Source organism: Pygocentrus nattereri, chromosome 13, assembly GCF_015220715.1.
Source record: "Pygocentrus nattereri isolate fPygNat1 chromosome 13, fPygNat1.pri, whole genome shotgun sequence".
Taxonomy (NCBI): Eukaryota; Metazoa; Chordata; class Actinopteri; order Characiformes; family Serrasalmidae; genus Pygocentrus; species Pygocentrus nattereri.
The window spans coordinates 36439277-36458997 of NC_051223.1; the positions used below are offsets into that span (position 1 = coordinate 36439277).

The 19721-nt window shown below is 42.3% G+C and overlaps 1 protein-coding gene across 1 annotated transcript; it reads right to left on the minus strand.

Moving 5' to 3' along the window:
- Window positions 1-415: 415 nt before the first annotated feature.
- On the minus strand, window positions 416-19336 carry LOC108437892 (E3 SUMO-protein ligase ZBED1-like). Its single transcript, XM_017715316.1, has 7 exons — window positions 19297-19336; window positions 19037-19072; window positions 18800-18892; window positions 17735-17836; window positions 17233-17334; window positions 8498-9882; window positions 416-487 (listed from the first exon to the last, which is right to left on the minus strand). Exons 2-7 carry the CDS (start codon window positions 19062-19064, stop codon window positions 461-463), a joined length of 1737 nt encoding a protein of 578 aa, XP_017570805.1. The 5' UTR covers window positions 19065-19072; window positions 19297-19336; the 3' UTR covers window positions 416-460.
- Between the last annotated feature and the right edge of the window lie 385 nt (window positions 19337-19721).

Consider the following 19721-nt stretch of genomic DNA (forward strand, 5'->3'; position numbering starts at 1 on the left):
AGGATGTCATAGCATTTAATGTATTGCCTGTTCGCACTTCTCTAACTCCATAATTCAAGTGAGGCGCAGCAATAAGGCGGATAAAACAGTGTAAACAGAGTAAAATAAGTACAAATTGTAAACAGTGAACGGTGTAAAAAGAGCACAGTGTATACTAAGACTGTAAACCAAGACTGTAAAGTGTAAAGAGTGTAATCAGACTGTAGCCTATGGTTTTACCTTCAGCAGCTCCTGGCTCTCCACTGCAGAAGCGTGTGCTCCTGATCTTCTTCCCCGCTTTACTGCTGTTGTTGTTGTAGAAATAGCGCCCCCACCTGGACTGCGGGTGCATCATACACTGTTAGAAATAAAGGCACCATGCAGGAACATGATTGGTTCATTAAGGTACAACCAGTGTAAATGTGGTTACCAATACCAAAGCTGTGAACTTAAGCAAGAAGCCCTCCGTCTTCCTGAGCCTTCAGCTCAAATAACCACAGAGAGGAGTCTGTAATCAGAAGGCCTCCTGTTTATTGATCAGAATAGCAGAGAATATATATATATATACATTGAGAAGAAAAGGGGAGACATACATAAAAATGGCATGAGCATCACGTGATCATGCGACAAGACAATAAAGAGAGAGGATTGGATGAAATAGAGTTATAAGTGGACAAGGGACCCAAGGACGTTTATGACATCTGGGTACATGGATCCTAAACAAGAGATAAGTCTTAGAACATTGCTGATTGGATATCGCTGTCACTATGAGTTACAACTAACCATATGAACGCACAATCATAAGCTAAGGCCTCTGTATGACGCAAGCCCTAAGGCCTTATGCGTACCATAGTCCTGAACCCCATAGGTCATGATATAGTAATGAACCCAAGCAGAGTATTGATCAGGAGCATGCACTGACACTAGGATCTAACATTTATAAACTAATGTTTTGAAACAGAACCAATGAATAAAAGGCCTGGAGGCGAGACGGGGGTTGTGGAGTCAGTACTACTTAGAAAATATAATTTCAGTGGATTACGGTTCAGTTATGTTCCCTGACTGAAGGTACTGAGATGTACCCTTGAGGGTCCCACCCCAGTGACAAGAAGGATACTGCCCCAGGGACAGCGTCGTACCTTTTTTCTGAGAGTGTATGATCCTGTCCTTTAATCCTCTGCGAAGCACTTTAAGCTGCATTACAAGCATTTTAGGTCAGGATATTAGTTTATTGTTAGGAATACATTAAGAATAAGACGTAAAAACGCACAACTTATTTATTTACTGCTTTGGTTTTATTTGTGATAACAACCATGATGTAATAATTATACAATGTTGTCGACTGAATCACATCAGTTAATTCAATTAATCAATTAATGTTTGAATGATGATTATTATTCATTATAGTCAGAAATTGGCAATGGCATGACAACAGAAAATATCTGCACTGGTTGCCAGTTAAATTTCACATTGAGGACAAAAATCTTTTACTGACATATTAAGCTCTAAACAGCCCCTCAGTACCTGAGTGAACTTCTCTCCTATTATGAACCATCATTTCATCTTAGATCACAAGGTGCTGGATTACTATTAGTACCTAGAATTAATAAAGTTACATCAGGGGGGAGAGCCTTCTCATACCAAGCCCCCCAGCTTTGGAATAATCTTCCAGTCAGTGTTCAGGACTCAGCCTCAGTCTTTAAGTCTAGGCTAAGAACCCACTTGTTTAGTCGAGTCTTTGGTAAATAGTTTTTCCTGTTAGCTCAAAGGCCCAGATCTGGGGGCTCATGGTATTAAGGTATGGGAGTGTTGGTGCTGTCGTCTCGCTGCTCTCACTCACTCACTCACTCAGGTTTGTTGACAGTGGAGCAGTGGAGTGCTGACATCTCAGGCAGCCTCATGTCTCTGTTACCTTCTGGTTTCTCCCTTTAGTTAAGCTGTAAAAGCTCAGCCTGCCGGAGTCTCTACTGCTCTCTGTTAACACTGAATACTGTAATCAGTCTGTATTAACAGAACTAACTCACTGTGTGTTTCTTTGCTGAGTTAAACAGCTGCCCACTCTGTATATTTGATGCAGTTCCTTATCTACTCTGGTTGGGTGCCCAATGCTCACCAGCCTTCTGGAATAGTTTGACCACCATGGAGCTTCTCGGTGAACAACACTGTGCAAACCTCACCTGCCTGAACTGACCTTTCTGATGCTGCTTCTGCTGACTAATGATATCCGTCTGCGGCAGTCAGAGGTAACTAAGGCTAATATCAGAGAGGTGGTTAAACAGGCCCAGACGATGTCCGATGCCGTAATCTGCTGTGGCCCCATCCCAATGCGGCGCGGCGCTGAGGCCTACAGTAGGCTTACGGCGTTAAACCGCTGGATGTCCAAGTGGTGTTCCGAAAATCAAGTGGGCTTTATAGATAATTGGTTACGATTTGAGGGCAAGCCTGGTCTTATAGGTAGGGATGGTGTCCACCCCACGCGGGAGGGTGCTGCCTTACTTTCGTGCAATCTAAAACTTGGACTACTTAATATAAGATCATTAAACTCTAAAGCAGTCGTCGTAAATGAAATTATAAGCGATCATAAATTTGACTTTTTCTGTCTTACTGAAACGTGGGTTAGACGAGATGAATATTTAGCTTTAAATGAATCCACGCCTGTAGGCTATAATTATGCACATAGGCCAAGACTAACAGGCAAGGGAGGTGGAGTCTGTGTAATATACCAAAATACTCTCGATATTAGTCAGAAATAATGCGACACTTTGACTTCCTTTGAGGTCCTCTCTATTCACGTCACAAATCCGGTCACAAAAAAGAAGGCGTTCTCATTATTTAACATTTACAGACCACCAGGGTCCTACTCTGAATTTATAAAAGAATTTAGTGACTTCGCTGCAAACCTGGCTGTGTGTAATGATAAAGTAATAATTGTAGGAGATTTTAATATTCACTTTGAGAAGGTAGACGACCCATTAAAAAGGGCATTTACCTCAATCCTAGACTCTGTTGGTTTTACCCAAAATGTAACAGGGCCGACACACTACTGTAGTCATACGTTAGATTTAGTTTTGATACTAGGTCTTAACATAGACAAGCTTAATATCTTACCGCAAACCACAGCGATCTCCGACCATTACTTAATTTCATATGAGCTACGATTTAGCCATAACATATATACGTCCCCTCGTTATTCAACAAAGCGCACAATAAAACCATCTACCGCCCTACAATTTATAGAAAATCTCCCAGAGTTATCAACCCCAGTCTCCACTCCATCAGATCCAATTGAACTAGATTTACTAACCGATTATTTAGAAAATACCTTACGATCCACCTTAGAAAATGTGGCCCCACTTAAAATAAAAAGAATAAGGCAGAAAAAGTTTGCCCCGTGGTACAACGATAAAACCTGTACCTTAAAACAAACAGCTCGGAAATTAGAGCGGAAATGGCGTCATACCAAACTAGAAGTGTTCCACACTGCCTGGAAGGACAGCCTTATAGAGTATAGAAATGCTCTCACTGAAGCTCGCTCAGCATATCTGGCCTCGCTGATCGAGAATAATAAGTATAATCCTAGAGTTCTGTTTAATGTGATTTCCCAAATCACACAAAATCAGGCAGGTAATGAACCAGAAATCCCAGCAACCCTCACCAGTGAAGTTTTTATGGACTTCTTTAATAATAAAATTGATAATATTAGACAACAAATTCAACCCACAGTATCAAATTCAAATCCAGCTTTGCTGCCATCTGACTTGGCTGATATAGAACAAAACACAGCTGTAGAAAAGTGTCTGGAAACCTTTTACCCACTCCCACAGCTGGAGCTAGAGAAGATTATCTCCTCTGCAAATTGCACAACCTGCACACTCGATGCAATTCCATCAAAATTACTCAAAGAAGTACTGCCAGTTATTATAAACCCTATCTCAACTATTGTAAACTCATCCCTTAGTCTGGGCCATGTACCCAAAGCTTTTAAACTTGCTGTTATCAAACCTCTGATCAAGAAACCAAATCTTGATGTCACCGTTTTGTCCAATTACAGGCCGGTTTCTAACTTACCGTTTATATCTAAGATCTTAGAAAAAGCTGTGGCCCAACAACTTAGTTCATATCTACACAAGAACCATATATATGAAAAATTTCAGTCTGGATTCAGGCCACACCATAGCACTGAGACGGCTCTAGTTAAGATAACTAATGATCTTCTTCTTGCCTCTGATCAAGGTTACATATCTCTCTTAGTGCTACTTGACCTTAGCGCGGCTTTTGATACAATAGACCACAATATTCTCCTAGAAAGGTTAGAAAACATGGTTGGAATCACAGGGACAGCCCTATCATGGTTCAGATCTTACCTATCAGAACGTTATCAGTTCGTTAGGGTAAACAATTTATCTTCCACTTATTCAAAAGTGAGATTTGGAATTCCGCAGGGGTCTATATTAGGACCATTACTATTTACACTATACATGTTACCGTTAGGCACAGTTATAAGTAATCATGGCGTAAACTTTCATTGTTATGCAGACGATACTCAACTGTACATATCAGCCAAGCCTGATGACCAACACAGGTTAAAGAAAATGGAGGACTGTGTAAAAGACGTGAAAGGCTGGATGTTACGGAACTTCCTCCTATTAAACAGTAACAAAACGGAGGTTCTCCTTCTGGGTCCAAAATTAGCAAGAAGTAAATCACCAGATTTAATCTTAAATCTCGCCGACTTTCCAGCCGCACCTGGACTAGCAGCAAAAAATCTCGGCGTTATAATAGATTCAGATTTATCATTCGATCAACACATATGCAGCATCACTAGAACAGCTTTTCTACATCTTCGCAACATTGCCAAGATCAGAAATGCCCTGTCCCTGCGTGATGCAGAAACACTAGTACATGCCTTTATTACTTCTAGGCTAGACTACTGTAATGCGCTACTGTCAGGATGTACGAGCAGGAATTTAAACAAACTCCAACTAGTCCAAAACGCCACAGCCAGGGTCCTCACTAAAACTAGATTTGATCATATCAGTCCAGTGCTATCATCACTTCATTGGCTACCTATTAAATTCCGTATTGATTATAAAATCCTTTTACTGACTTATAAAGCCCTACATGGTCTTGCCCCTGAATACCTGCAAGACCTTATTTCTCATTATGAGCCATCACGACCACTCAGATCACAGAGCGCTGGCTTATTAATAGTCCCCAGAATTCAGAAGGTTTCAGCTGGGGGAAGAGCTTTTTCTTATAAAGCCCCCAAACTCTGGAATGATCTCCCAGAAACTGTTCGGGACTCAGACACAGTCTCAATCTTTAAGACTAGGCTGAAAACACACTTGTTCAGTTTAGCTTTTGGTAGGTAATGTTCCCCCTTAGATAAAGGCAGCAGATCCAGGGATCCATGGACACAGGGAATTATAGTAAACTGAGACGCTGGTGCTGTCGTCCCGCTGCTCGCACGCGGTCACTCAGGTTTGTGGACGGTGGAGCGGAGGGATGCCGAACTGTTTCAGAGTGCTGTCGTGTCTGTGTGTCCTTCTGGTTCTCTTCTCTTAGTTAAGCTGTCATAGTCAGATCTGCCGGAGTCGTTAGCCACACTCTGGAAATGTTTACATTCCCTGTTTATGTACAAACGGATAGAACAAAACTAATCCCATTTACCTGCTTTTTTTCCGAGTATACAACCGCCCACATGTCCAGCTGGACACTGAAGGACGACTGACTGCCGAGCCCCCCTGCTACCCACTTCAGACCAGCTGCCCACGCCTCAGCTACCACCAACCACCTTGGATGAGCTGCCCACCCTACCCTGATGTTCTCATAGACTCCTAGATATTCCTAATATCAATATTACTGCTGATAATATTAGTAGTATAATCACTTGTAGGTAGTTTGACCAGAGGAGGATGGGTCCCCCCTGGTGAGCCTGGTTCCTCCCAAGGTTTCTTCCTCAGTTCTGAGGGAGTTTTTCCTTGCCACTGTTGCCCCTGGCTTGCCCACTGGGGGGTTTCTGTACATTCTGTACATTCTTTCAGTCCTGTGGAAACTTTGTCTTTTCTGAAATCCTGTAAAGCTGCTTTGTGACAACATCCGTTGTAAAAAGCGCTACAAATAAATTTGATTTGATTTGATCTGACTACTGCTTCACCTGTTTTTTTCCCCCATTTCTGTATTTTAATATTTTATACTAACACTGTTTCCTGTCCAGTGTTGACCAGAGGAGAATGGGTTTCCCTTCTGAGTCTTGGTTCCTCTCAAGGTTTCTTCCTCTTGCTCTTAGGGAGATTTTCCTTGTCACTGGCGTCATTGGCGAAGCTCATAAGGGCTCAGACATGGATCTTTCCGTAAAGCTGCTTCATGAGACTGCCTGTAGAATAAATTAGTTCTGGGGCCAAATCATGGGGCTGTAAAAGGGCGTGCAAAACCACATCTGGGCACCTTTCACACTGAACAAAGTCACATTCCAGAGAACAATTGAAAAGACTGAATAAATGCATTCTATGGCACCTTAAAAGCTGATATATTTTCTGATTGTTATCACCATACTGAGAATAATTGGTGAAAATAATAATAAATTTATTTACATAACAACTGCATATGTTTACAATGTGGTTTATGACAAAATGTATCAAAAAAAAGGAAAGAAAGAATTAGTCTAACTGTAGAACAGACAATGAGACACAACAAAAAACTGAAACAGGAAAAAAAATATAACAAAGTTAGAAGTTTCCTAATCACTTCCCAGTTTTACTCAACAAAGTTCAGCTGCTCTGTGTGTGATGTGAACAAAAGTATTGGGACACCTACTCATCACACCTACAGGAGCTTTTATGAATCCCATTCTACCATAATCAGTTGGGTGCCCACTGCTCACCAGTCTTTTGGACTTATTTGACCACCATGGAGCTTCTCGCTGTACAACGCTGTGCAAACCTCACCTGCATTAACTGACTTTCTTGCTTGAATCCCATTCTACCATAATATGGAATTGGTCCCCCTTTGCAGCTAAAACAGCCTCCACCCTTCTGGGAAGCTTCATACAAGATTTTGGAGAGTGATTGTGGCAATTTTTGTCCATTCATCCAGAAGAGCATTTGTGAGGTCAGACACTGATGTTGGATGAAAAGGCCTGGCTCACAATCTCTGTTCTTGTTCATCCCAAAGATGTTTGTTGGGGTTGAGGTCAGGGCTCTGTGAGGTCCAGTCAAGCTCTTCCACACCAAACTCACCCAGCAAGGCCTTTATGGACTTTGCTTTGGCACTGGGGCTCAGTCATGCTGGAACAGAAAAAGTTCTTCCCCAAACTGCTCCCACAAAGTTGGAAGTGTACAATTGTCAAAGTGTCTTGGTGCTGAAGCAATAAGATTTCCCTTTGCTGGAACTAAGGGTTCAAGGCCAACCCCTGATAAACAACCCCATTCCATTATCCCTCCTCCACCAAACTTTACAGCTGGCACAGTGACGTCAAGCAGGTAACGTTCTCCTGCATTCGCCAAACCCAGACTCGTCCATCAGACTGACAGATAGAGAAATGTGATTTCATTACACAGAATACGCTTCCACTGCTCCAGAGTCCAGTGACGCTGTCTTTTTACTCCATCCAACATTTGGTGTTGTAATTGGTGACGTAAGGCTTGTATGCAGCTGCTCAGCCATGGAAACCCTGCCATGAAGTTCCTGGCACTCAGTTTTTGTGATGGTGTTGATGCCAGAGGAGGTTTGAACTCCACAGTTATTGAGTCAAGTTGGTGACTTTTATGCTCTATGCCTCTCAGCACTCGATGACCTGCCAGTGTCAGACCTAATTTTATGTGGTCTGACACTTCATGGCTGAGATATTGTGGTTCCTAAATACTTCCACTTATCAGTAATACCACTCACAGTTGATTGTCAACTTCTTGTTGTAACAGTGGCCTCCTATTACAGCACCATGCTCAAATCCAGTGTGTTCTTTAAAACGACCCATTCTTTCACAAACATTTTATTTTTAAATGGTTCCTTGCATGGTGAAATGGTTCTTCAGACTGATGGCAAATGTGTTGTTCATTCTTTAAAAAGATGGTTCTTCAAGGATTCCTTAGTAAAGAAAATAGTTCTGTATAGAACGATGAACACTCAAAGAACCATTTGCATGCTTAAATGTGGTTTTTTTTTTGCATTTTGTGTTTTTTATTTTGCATTGTGAATGGGTTATTTAGATTGATAAAGAATGTGTTGTTGATGGTTCTATATAGAACCTCTTTGAAAAGGGTTCTATGTAGCACCAAAAGATGTTCTGCTATAGTTACAATATCAAGCTTTAAATAATACATTAACTTTTTTTTTTGGTGCTAAATAGAAACCTATGCAACACCTACTCTATCAATCAAATAACTATTTAACTATACAGGCTATACAGAGCGTCTCCCTTGAAGAATCATCTTTTTTAAGAGTGTAGTGAAAGAAAAATGTAGAACTTGCACTAAAGTAAGTTTTAGTAATGAGAGTGCCGTGTTTAGTCTCTTCCCACCTCTGTAGAGCAGTTTCCATTCAGAAACAGCATCATGTCTAAAAGTTCTGGCGGCAGGACGCTTCGTCGGCTGGACATCAGTTGTGACTTTTGTACGTCAAATGCTCGGTCCAGCGGGACGGCCGTGGTGACGATGTTAAGGTACTCTGGGGCAAAGCTGGCCAGTCTTTTATAGTTATATCTCCAGAAACTCAGTGGGTTCCCCTCCCGTGGAAGCTGAGCCATTTTAATGTAGTTTTCCAACTCCCCAAAATTACTTTTGTGGAGAGAGGCTTCAGTAACTGGAAGATTTTCAGCTTTCGCTATCAGATACATCTCATCTAAGAACTTCTCCTTGAAGCTCTTAGCAATCACAGGATCAGACAACACAAAGTGTTTATATCTCGGGTCCAGAGCTGTGCTCATGGTCAGCCAGTCTGCGGGTCTAAACTGATCAGAACACAAGTGTTTGGCCAGTAACTGGGCCACATCGTTCTCCTTCTGCTCCTTAAGCTTCCTCTTCAGTTTTTCCAAACATGGAATGATATTGGAAGCTGAGCAGTGCTGATCTCTTTTCATCGCTTCTGTGACTTCTTTGAAAAGGCAGAGAGCTTTTATTATGTCACGCATAACATTCCTGTCATCTTCGTTCAACACCAATCTCAACTTGTCCGTCTCAATGAGAGCTTCTTTTAGAGCTTCATGCTGCTCTGAGATTCTCTCCAGCATGCTCAGCGTTGAAAGCCATGCATTGCCTTTAGCAGTGATCAGGCTCTGTCGAGGTAAATCCAACTTAATCTGAGCCTCTCTGAGCTTCTTTCCTGCTTCTGCATTAAAGCAGAAAAAATGTGCAACATCACAGCAGCGCTTCAACACCTTCCCAACAGAAGCATGTTTCGTGATCTGCCTCACCACTTTGTCCAGAGTTTTGGCAAAACAAGATAAATGCTTCCACCCAACTTTTTGGACCGCCATGTCCAGGTTGTTCGCATTAGTTACGACCACATGGACCTTCTTCTCAATGCCCCACCTGGCCGCTATTTTGTATAGTTGGTTGATGTTACTATCACTTGAAGATTTCTCAGGTACCAGTGTGGTTTCCAAAACAAATGACTCCTGCTTCCAGGATTTGTTGATTAAGTGACAAGTCACTGTTAGGAACTGCACAGCCTTTGAATTCCAGAAGTCACAGGCCAGAGTAACGCTTTTTGTGGCTTCTAATGCTTTCCTCACCTTCTCCTTCGTTTGGTCAAACATTTGGACCATCTCTGAATAAACGTCAGCAGCGCTCGGTGGGTTTTTGTGTCCCAAAGACCTCATGAGATCCAAGAAGCCCTTTTCTTCTACAATAGTGTAAAGATGTAGGTCACAGATGATCATCTTCAGCCAAAGGGACAGCTGAGGACCTGAGGAAAAAGTTGCATTCAGTCTATTTTGTATTTCATAAATCAATTTTCCATTAATTGTACCAGTAGGAAGCATGATTTTGTATTTTTAGTGAGATAACTGTAATCAATGAGGTAAGGTCATTTTTGAGATAAAAATGACCAAGTGGACTAGGTTGGTAGGAGTCTGATTGGATGCGCCTCTTGACCTTCTACTACATGGTGCTTCTCCATGCTGTTGTGTTCTTTTTGTTTTAGTTTGAGAGTTTGAGAGGTTAGAATTTGCTTCTGTGTTCCAACTGTATCTAGTAAGGCTGGGCTGGCTGGGTTTTGGGGTTTTCTGAACCCATAGAAACCTAAAATTTCAGGGAAATTCTTTTGGTATTTTTGTCAGTTACAATCACAATTGCAATTATAAAGTATTTACATGTTACACATACCACATATTGGAGACCCTGGGCTACTCAGATATGCTATTTGTTTGACATGTAAACGCTATCAGAAATCTGATGCCTAAAGAAAGGCTTTATTTTTACTTGAGTTTCATATTTAATATCATATATTTTTAATACTCAAAATCAGTGTAAACTGAAAGCCCTTTGTTTATAAGATGAAGGCTAAAAGCAGAGGTGTAATATAACAGTAGCGAATGGGTTGTGAGTGATTTTGGAGCTGATCTCTGGCTGATGGACGGTCACAGGTGAGTGAAATCACTCTGGCTTGTAAGGGCAGAGTCTGATCTGATGTGTGAATCATGGCACTCTTTTAACCTTTTGTTGGAATATGAAGGCCAAACCGCAGAGCAATAACATCAGGATTTTAGGTCATTTTCTGAGCCAAATTACTCTCTGATGCTGACGTCCCATCTCGATTATGTGAGATTATGCTTGCTAGTTAGGGGTGGGTCTGCTGAGTGTCCTGTTTGTGGATTATGTTTGTGTCTTAAACCATTCTGAAGTTATGAAGAATAGAACTACGCATATTTGGGTCTCTGGCTAAGTGGAGTCACTTTATTTAATTAAGTCAAGGTAACTTTTAATGAGTTTATTTGAGTCATGTGCTGATTTTAGCAGCTATAGCGATTGAAAGTCTCTATTTTATTGTAGAATGAAAGCATGCTGGATTTCCCTGTTTGTTTCTTTATTTTCTTTCATTTCATTCCTCGGCCAAGCCCCACTCTGTATTGTGCCCAGTGCGGCCAGCACGCTATTGTTGGCCATTTTGCAGCAGTTGTAACTCAGGTCACATCTCACTACCCCCACTCTCCCTCAGTTCCTGCTCACTTGCACAAACTCAGCCCCGCCCTCAACAATGAGAGTCCTTAGAAGAATAAATCCAGCAGGTAACTGCTTAAGAAAACATAACTGAAAGCTAACATGTCCTAACATTTCTTGAACACACTACAATAGTGAGAAAACATGCTCTGCTCTCTAAGTCTATTTCTAACACAGACATGGAACAGAAGAAAGCTAACTGTGGTGGAGATTAATTATAATGTAATTCATTGTAATTGGTTCAAGTTAGACAGTTGGGAGACCTTTTCTCTACCCCTAGCAATTAGTGTTCTCATTTTGAGCTCAAAGCATTTTGAGCTCAAATGATGTTGCATTAGTGGCAGTTTGAAAAGATGTGGTGGAGTTTTGAAGTAAGCACAGGCTAACCCATCCTCCTAGCTTAGTAGGACTGTGTGATAGAAGGAGACCTAACTAACAAGAGGGCATTCTGGAGGTCTGGTGAGAATAGCCTTGCATCAGTACGTCCCTCATGTTACAGCTTGCATAGCAATTAGTCACTGAGCTGAGTCATAGATCTCAAAAATCGAAAGGCCAAAAAACAGATCATGTGGTTTCCTCGTGGCCAGTTTGCTGGAGAAATAAGTGCAATTCTGGTCATATTCATGTAAACATTGCACAAATATTACATTGTGCTATGTGTTATCACATGACATGATAAACTACTCCAAACTCTGCCTACTGACAGGTTTCAAATAGAGGCCACAAAGCATGTTACTGCTGTGAACCTAAGCTCTGGGAAAACAAAGGGGAGCCTTTGAGAAGGCAGCCAAAACAGGCTAAATAAGAACAGCATGAGGAATGCACTGCAATGGAGGTCGTGCAGCGTATCCAGGCTGCCATCACAATGTGCAGCTGGCCAGACTGCAGTGCTGGCTGCAGATGAGGCGAAGGCCAGTCTGAATGGACCCCCACCACGGTCCAGATATGCCTGCCATTCCCAGTGGGAGTGTTTGACGGAACATGATGAAATGTAATACTGGCACTAGAAGATCTGGCTGGTGTTATTTGGCAGCATTAGAACTGTGGAGGACTGTACACTAGGACAGTGGGCATTGCCAAGGTACTTTAGTACTCATTTAACCATTCAGGCCATCTGTATTCAAATACTAAAATCATTAAATCTCAAATATCTAAATCAGATATGACGGTAAAACCAGTGAATGCCAGGGTTTTTTGCTACAGCATTCACTGTTGATTATTCACAATGCTTCCAAGTTTCTCATACATGCATCAAATATTGCATTATTTTCTCACTGCTCATGGCCAAGGAAGGACAGAGAGTGGAGACACCGGTAACCAGTCAGCAGCTTATCGTCACTTAAATTTCACACCTTAGCAGCTCAGTCAGAGCGGAATTAAAGTGCCCTAATACCATTTTAGTGCCAAAGATTTCACACAGAGCTCCAAAATGAGATTGCCTCTTGCAACAATGCCCTGACCCTAGACCAGCTTTTCTCCCTCTCAATCTGGCCTCTCAACAGGAAAGAAACACACATATGCAGAATGGGTTGTGTCTGCATTGTGGAGCAGCCTGGAATCTGCTTATCAACTGCCCAATAAGACAATCTCGAATCATGTTGAGTCAGTCCAGGAGTTCTGTGATATCTGCTCCCATATATGAATTATTTCTAACAGACATTAAAGTTCAGTATGAAAATCACTATGTAACTGTTTCAGGATTGATTGTTTCATTGTGGAACATTTATTGTGAGCATACAACGTTCCAGTCTGCTGAGAGTGTCAGAAAAACCCCTGACATTAACAATTGAGTACAATCACAGTGAATGCATTTCCTTGTTTTCCATTGACTGATTCTATTTTTATAGGACTTCTGTGGCTTCACCAACACAATCCTGTTGTCTGCAAGTTGAGAAGTGAAATTATAGGCTGGTCCCCTATATGGTCAGATCTTTGTCTCCAGCTACACTGCAGCTCTACGGCCATAGACAGCTCAGCAGTCCAGGGTGTGGAGAGTGCACCCAAAGCATATCAACATCTGGCAGTAGTCTTAAGTAAAATGGTACTACACTACTTCCACCACATCGACCATGGGACTGTAGCATTGACCTGCTGCCAGGGGATGCTGCTGCCAGGTCCTGTATTTACCCTCTATCCATCAAGGAGAATGCCGCTATGGAGGACTTTAGGCTTCTGCTAGTTTCTTCTTTGTTGCCAAGAAGGATAGAGGGTTGAGACCATGTAACAACAACCATGGACTTAATCAAGTCACAGGTAAGTTTTACTAACCCTGTCTTTTGTGCCAGCCAAAACTGCAAGGGGCACACCTGTTTACTAAGCTGGATCTGAAGAGCACTTACTTATCTTGTACATGTCTAGGAAAGGAACAAGTAGGAGACATGACCACTGGTCACTATGAATCCTGGGTCATCCTGTATGGACTGGCTAACACTCCTGCTGTGTTCCAGTCTTTTGTTGACAAGGTACTTCATTATATGCTCCATTGGTACATGATAGTATACATCAATGACATCCAGGTTTTTGTTCTCCCAGCCTGGTTAAGCACATATATCACATGAGCTCTGTGTTGGTGAGATTCCTGCAATTCACCATGTCTGTTAAAGCTGAGAAGTGCTAATTTCACCTATTCTTTGTCTCCTTCCTGGTGCAAGCCATGCTGGATTGGCCTTGTCCTCAGTTGGTCACCTGCTGCAGATGAGGCATTCAAATGTCTAAAACATAAATTCACTACAACACTCATCCTTCACCAACTAGACTTGTTATGGCCCTTTACTGTGGAGGTGGATGCCTCAGAGGTTGGTGTGCAATCCAAGAAGCTCTTGGAAGAGCCATGAAGACCATCACAACTAGGAATACATCAGGAGGACCAACATCTTCTTGCCAAGCCAAGTGGGTTCTCTTTGTCACTAGGCTCCAATTTTCCGTTTCTTACGGGCCTGAGTACAAGAATTATAAGGCTGATGCCCTCTCCAGAATTCATGACCCAGACCTTGTCACTAACAAGGATAAGCCCATCACTAAGTTCAGCTGCTTGGTCAGTCCAAGTCTCTGGAAAATCTCCACTGCAGCAGTAACTGAACCAGATCCAGTGACAAGTGACCAAACAAAGTACATCTTTCAGAGGTCATACGAGGTAAGCTTATCACTTAGGCCCACACATCAACTGCTACTGGCCATCCAGGTGTAACTAAGACAGCTCAGCTCTTGATCATCATTGGTGGTCTATCCTTCATGCTGATTTTCAGAAGCTTGTTAAGTCATGTTCAGGTTGTGACCAATCCAAGGTCCCTAGACTCTCACTAGCATTAAACTCTTCATGTACACCAATAACCCTGGACACACCTCGTAATGGATATAGACCTCCCAGAATCTGAAGGTAACCAACCATAGTGATGGTGATATATCGGTTCTCTGAAGGATTATATTTGATCCCTCTTCCAGGATCCTTATGGCTCACCAGATAGCTGAGGCTCTATTACAGCGGGTCTTACACTGCCTTGGTCTACCAGAAGACATCTGTGACTGGGATCCTCGGTTTCTTCACAGATATGGGAAGCATTCGTGGAGAGATTGGGGGTGAACATGAGTCTTGCCACAGGACATCATCCCAAGCTAATGGCCAGGTGGAGAGGCTGAACCAGGGGTATTGGTGTAGTTCTTGCCTGTGGTGAATATGCCCAGAACTCCCTGGAGCATTCTTTGTCAAAGTCACTGACTTCCAGTGTTTCTTGGTATACTAGCCATCCCCATTTCCCTGGGCTCTGGCTTGTGAGGACAAACATTAGTGGATGAATGGTTTTGCTGGAGTTGAAGCCAATCACTATCAAAGAGAGACACAGGAATACAGGCTGGAAGAGAGAATATGGCAGACTACAATTGCATCCCCATTTCAGGGTCTCCCCTGCAAGAAGCTGTCCTCACCATCAGTAGAGAATCTGCTTACATAGTAAGGGTTCCCCTGAACTCATAGAAGAGGGGGAACAACTCTAGTATCTGGTTGATTGGTAGGGATATGGTCCACAGAAGTGTTCTTGGGTCACTGCTGAGAATAGTCTTCTTCGTACAGAGGACTCACATCAATGTTGTCCTGATCATCCCAGTCCTGGGCATCATGGACATATAACCAGGTAGAATCATACACAGAGAGGCTCCTGGGGGGGAGAGTTCTGTAGCGCCTCAAACACTCCATCAGCAGTTAGAACCCAGCGCTCCACTTTACCCGTGTAATATTTTACTGTTCTCACTGCAGCTATATATTGTCACCACTTGCTCTGTTCCTTACACAGCATTATATTTATCCATGAGTCTTTGCTCTGCAATTCATTGGTCATTTTCAAGTCTGTTTAATTGCTGTTTGTCAGCATCCTGTTGTCTTTTTAGTGTTAGCATTCCTGGTTGTTTCCTTCCTTCCTAGTTTGTGTTCTGATGGCATCCTTTTTGTCATTTGTTTTTGTTTTATTTGGCACTTGTTTCCATGGTTCAGTGTGCTCTGCCATGTTCACTTCTCTATTCTCTATCTTTGTGTTTATATAATTTTCCTTGTGTATGATGTCGAGTCCTCACCAGGATCTAGTGTTGTACCAGTTAACTGTGATTTCAGCTCATCTGAAGAATCAACCTTGATTACTCATCCAACATAAAAACTTCCAGTTCCCATCATCCATGCTTAACCATATATCTGTTCATTAACTCTTAGACATCCTTGCACATCCTTACTGTACATGGGTGAGTGAGGGTTGGTGACTTCTGAGTTGCTAGAACCCAGAGGTTGCTGAGAAAGGGTTTTCCTGGACCAGGTGTTGGTTGGATGTAGAACTGTTTGTGAGGAGAAAATGCAGCGGCCTTCTCTCTGAATAGAAAGGACTCTGAGCTAGAGGTAAAGGCAGGGTGCTTCAGCAAGGTTGTAGGCCACTACCTCACCCGCAGGACCATGTGCTGTACTGAACTGTGCTCTTTGTAAAAGATCGTTGTGTTTGTTTTGCAACCGGTTTCAGGACACCTGACCACTGGAGGGTATAAGTGTCAGTTTATTATTGCTATTACTAAATGTAGCGCTAGTAGTGCTAGCTAAACCTGCGCTACACTGTTTGCTCTTACATGTACACTCACTGGCCACTTTATTAGGTACACCTTGCTAGTAAAAGGTTGGACCCCCTTTTGCCTTCAGAACTGCCTTAATTCTTCATGGCAGACTTTCAACAAGGTGTTGGTTCCTCAGAGATTTTGGTTGGTTATTTAAGTTCCTGTTGCCTTTCTATCATCTGGAACCAGCCTGCCCATTCTCCTCTGACCTCTCACATCAACAAGGCGTTTTCGTCCACACAACTGCCACTCACTGTTTCCTCTTATTTCCTCTTTCTCGGACCGTTCTCTGTAAACCCTAGAGATGGTTGTGCATGAAAATCCCAGTAGATCAGCAGTTTCTGAAATATTCAGACCAGCCCATCTGGCACCAAAGTCACTGAAATCCCCTTTCTTCCCCGTTCTGATGCTCGGTCTGCACTTCAGCAAGTTGTCTTGACAATCCTCTACATGCCTAAATGCATTGAGTTGCAGCCATGTGATTGGCTGATTAGCGATTTGTGTTAACAAGCAATTGAACAATTGAATTGTACCTAATAAAGTGGCCAGTGAGTTTATGTCTCATATAGCAGAATTTTTGATGTTGTTTCATGTGTACAATATATAAACTGTTCAGTCTTTCTTTGTGTCTGAGTAACCTGCCCTGCAAGTTAACCCATTGTAGGATGATTTTTATGGTTTCGACCTTGGGCTGTTCTGAAGTGAAACACCACATACACTCTAGTGAGCACACACACACACTAGGGGGCAGTGAGCACACTTGCCCAGAGCGGTGGGCAGCCCAATCCGCAGCGCCCGGAGAGCAGTTGGGGGTTAGGTGTCTTGCTCAAGGACACCTCAGTCATGTGCTGTCGGTTCTGGGGATCGAACCGGCGACCTTCCGGTCACAAGGCTGGATCCCTAACCTCCAGCCCACGACTGTAGACAAGGCTACATTGGGGAGATAATGCTAAAAAGTTACATATTTTATTTTATAACTAAAATTAACTGTAATTAATGTTTGGCAAAATCTTACCTGTCTCTGTAACCATTTGTTGTTGTCCTCTCTGCAGTTGGGGGAACATACTGTAATGTTCTCTCTCAGTGAGGTTTCCGTTATCAGCCTTAGGCCTCTTTCCTTTAAAGATTTGATTTACAAGTTATTACAAGCACTCCTCTCCCAGCCCTCAAGCACTGTCCTGCTTCATCAGCTCATCATACTGTCATGGTGAACTTAGTCAAAGCAGGAAAAATGCAATGTTCATAGGATTGCTTTCCAGGCCTAGCACTACAACTGAGTCATGAGAGAGGCTGGGGGGCTCAAAGAAAACAGCAGAAACATCTCGGGTGGAAGATCTACAGTAATCAGTGCAGCATCAGATTCAGTACTACTACTGCTAGACTACTACAGCTGTATGTATATGTAAAGATTAGTGAGTACGATTATTGTTTGGGGGGGGCATTGCCCCTGTAAATGATCCCCTGACTGGGAATTACTGTCCTATCACAGCAGCTCTCTGAAGGTTCTGGATGTTTACCTTTTTGTGCTGTTGGGGGGCTGGGCTGTTCTTCATCACAGAGCCAGTTTCTTTTCCCCAGCATCTTCCTGTAATCCACGTCTTGCAATGGCAGGTCCTTCACTGCAGATTCACAGGGTCATTTGGTTACCAACAGAGTAATATAGTCAGATGTGAATGATTTGCTGTCAGTAACAGATGGACTGCAGTAAGTAACTGTACACCTGCACAGTGTACCTATATAGTAGGTGTTTCCAATAAAATGTCACAAGGAAAGTAAAAGGTAGGAATCTAATAAAGTGATATTTTATTAATCCCACAAACGGGGAAATTCCACCTCCGCTTTTAACCCATCCGTGAAGTGAAACACCACATACATACTAGTGAATAGACACACACACTAGGGGCAGTGAGCACACTTGCCCAGAGCTGTGGGCAGCCCTATCCATGGCGCCCGGGGAGCAATTGTGGGTTAGGTGTCTTGCTCAAGGACACTTCAGTCATGTGCTGTCGATTGAACCGGCAACCATCCGGTCAAAGGGCCAGTTCCCTAACCTCCAGCCCACGACTGCCCCTAGTAAACTGGACACTCAGCATCACATTCAGCTTTGCATGAACTGAAGCTGATTTGAATGCAAATCCTTGTTCAGGACATTTAAAGCCCTTAAAGGCCAAATTCAGTAGATCTTCCTGATCTACCAAAGCATTATAGACATCCAGATCTCTTCACACAGCTGAGGTCACTCGCAGCAAACTCCTACCATTTCTCCAAATCTCTGGAACAGTATTACATAGAATATTAGTTAATAATCTATCTTAACATTATAGAATCTTGGTAGGTGTTTTTAAACCCAGATTAAAAACATGTATGTTTAATATAACATACTCCTAAGAGTGTTGCTGTTCTTTTTCTCCTGTTTGTGCTGTTATTTTTATTTAGAGCTCAGTTTTCTTCATCTTTATAACATTTACTGATATTCCAGTGTGAAGCTCTTTAGGAAAGAGCTATATAAATAAACTGTATTCTTATTCATTATTAATAATCATTTGTTTCCACAGCCTGGTTCATAGAGCTGCATTTCTCACCTCTTTCTGCATTTTCTCTGACAGGACCAACTCTTTTATCAACCAGCTTCCGCCTGAGATCCATGCTGTCACTGAGTCTTCCCTTGGGAGCCTCTGCAGAGTAAAGTTATTGATTCATTCATTGATTATAAATTCACACACATATATTTAAAGATATGTAGCCCCACTAACCAGATATGACAAGTGTCTTTCATTTATTTAACTGAATACAACATGTATAATATTTAGAAGACTTACCAATATAAACTGTCCGCCTAGATGCCATGACGAAATCTGTAGAAGATGAATTATTTCAGTTTAATCGGTGTTTGATCATGTTAACAATATGCATTATTCCACCCGGACCCACAAGGTGCTGTTTTTCTGAACTATATTCAGATTTTAATTGCATGATAAATAAAAGAGTGCAGTGTTAATGACATCCTACCCAAAAGGTCTACCAAACATCTCATTTCTGACCATTTTAAAACAAAAACATTTAGAGGATGAAAACTTACGTGTGGAGCAGATCGTTAGTGTGAGTGCAATGTGGTTGGACAGTCGTTGCTCAGTGCCAACAGTGCGGTCTGGTGGGCGTGGCCTGGAGCTGCAGTTATAGTTTCATTTCAGTCAAAGTGAAAGAGTCCTCAGTGATTATTACCAAATAAGGTGACTCAGCTCTGAAGTGTATTTAGTGGAACCTTTCAGCCGGAAACCTGCATGCGATTCATAGGAAAAGTGCACAGATACGTTTGAAATTCAAATGCTAGGTTTGCATTTTTTCCTGCAGAAGCTGAACCTCCAGCTACCACAGCCGCTCCTGTTTATTCCAGAACGTCTAATTTACAACAAATTTCTCTGTTTTCGTTTCCCCTCTTCAGCCAGGCTTGACTGTTATTCAGCTTGTCGTGTCCTGGTCTTACAGGACATTATTACTGTTATT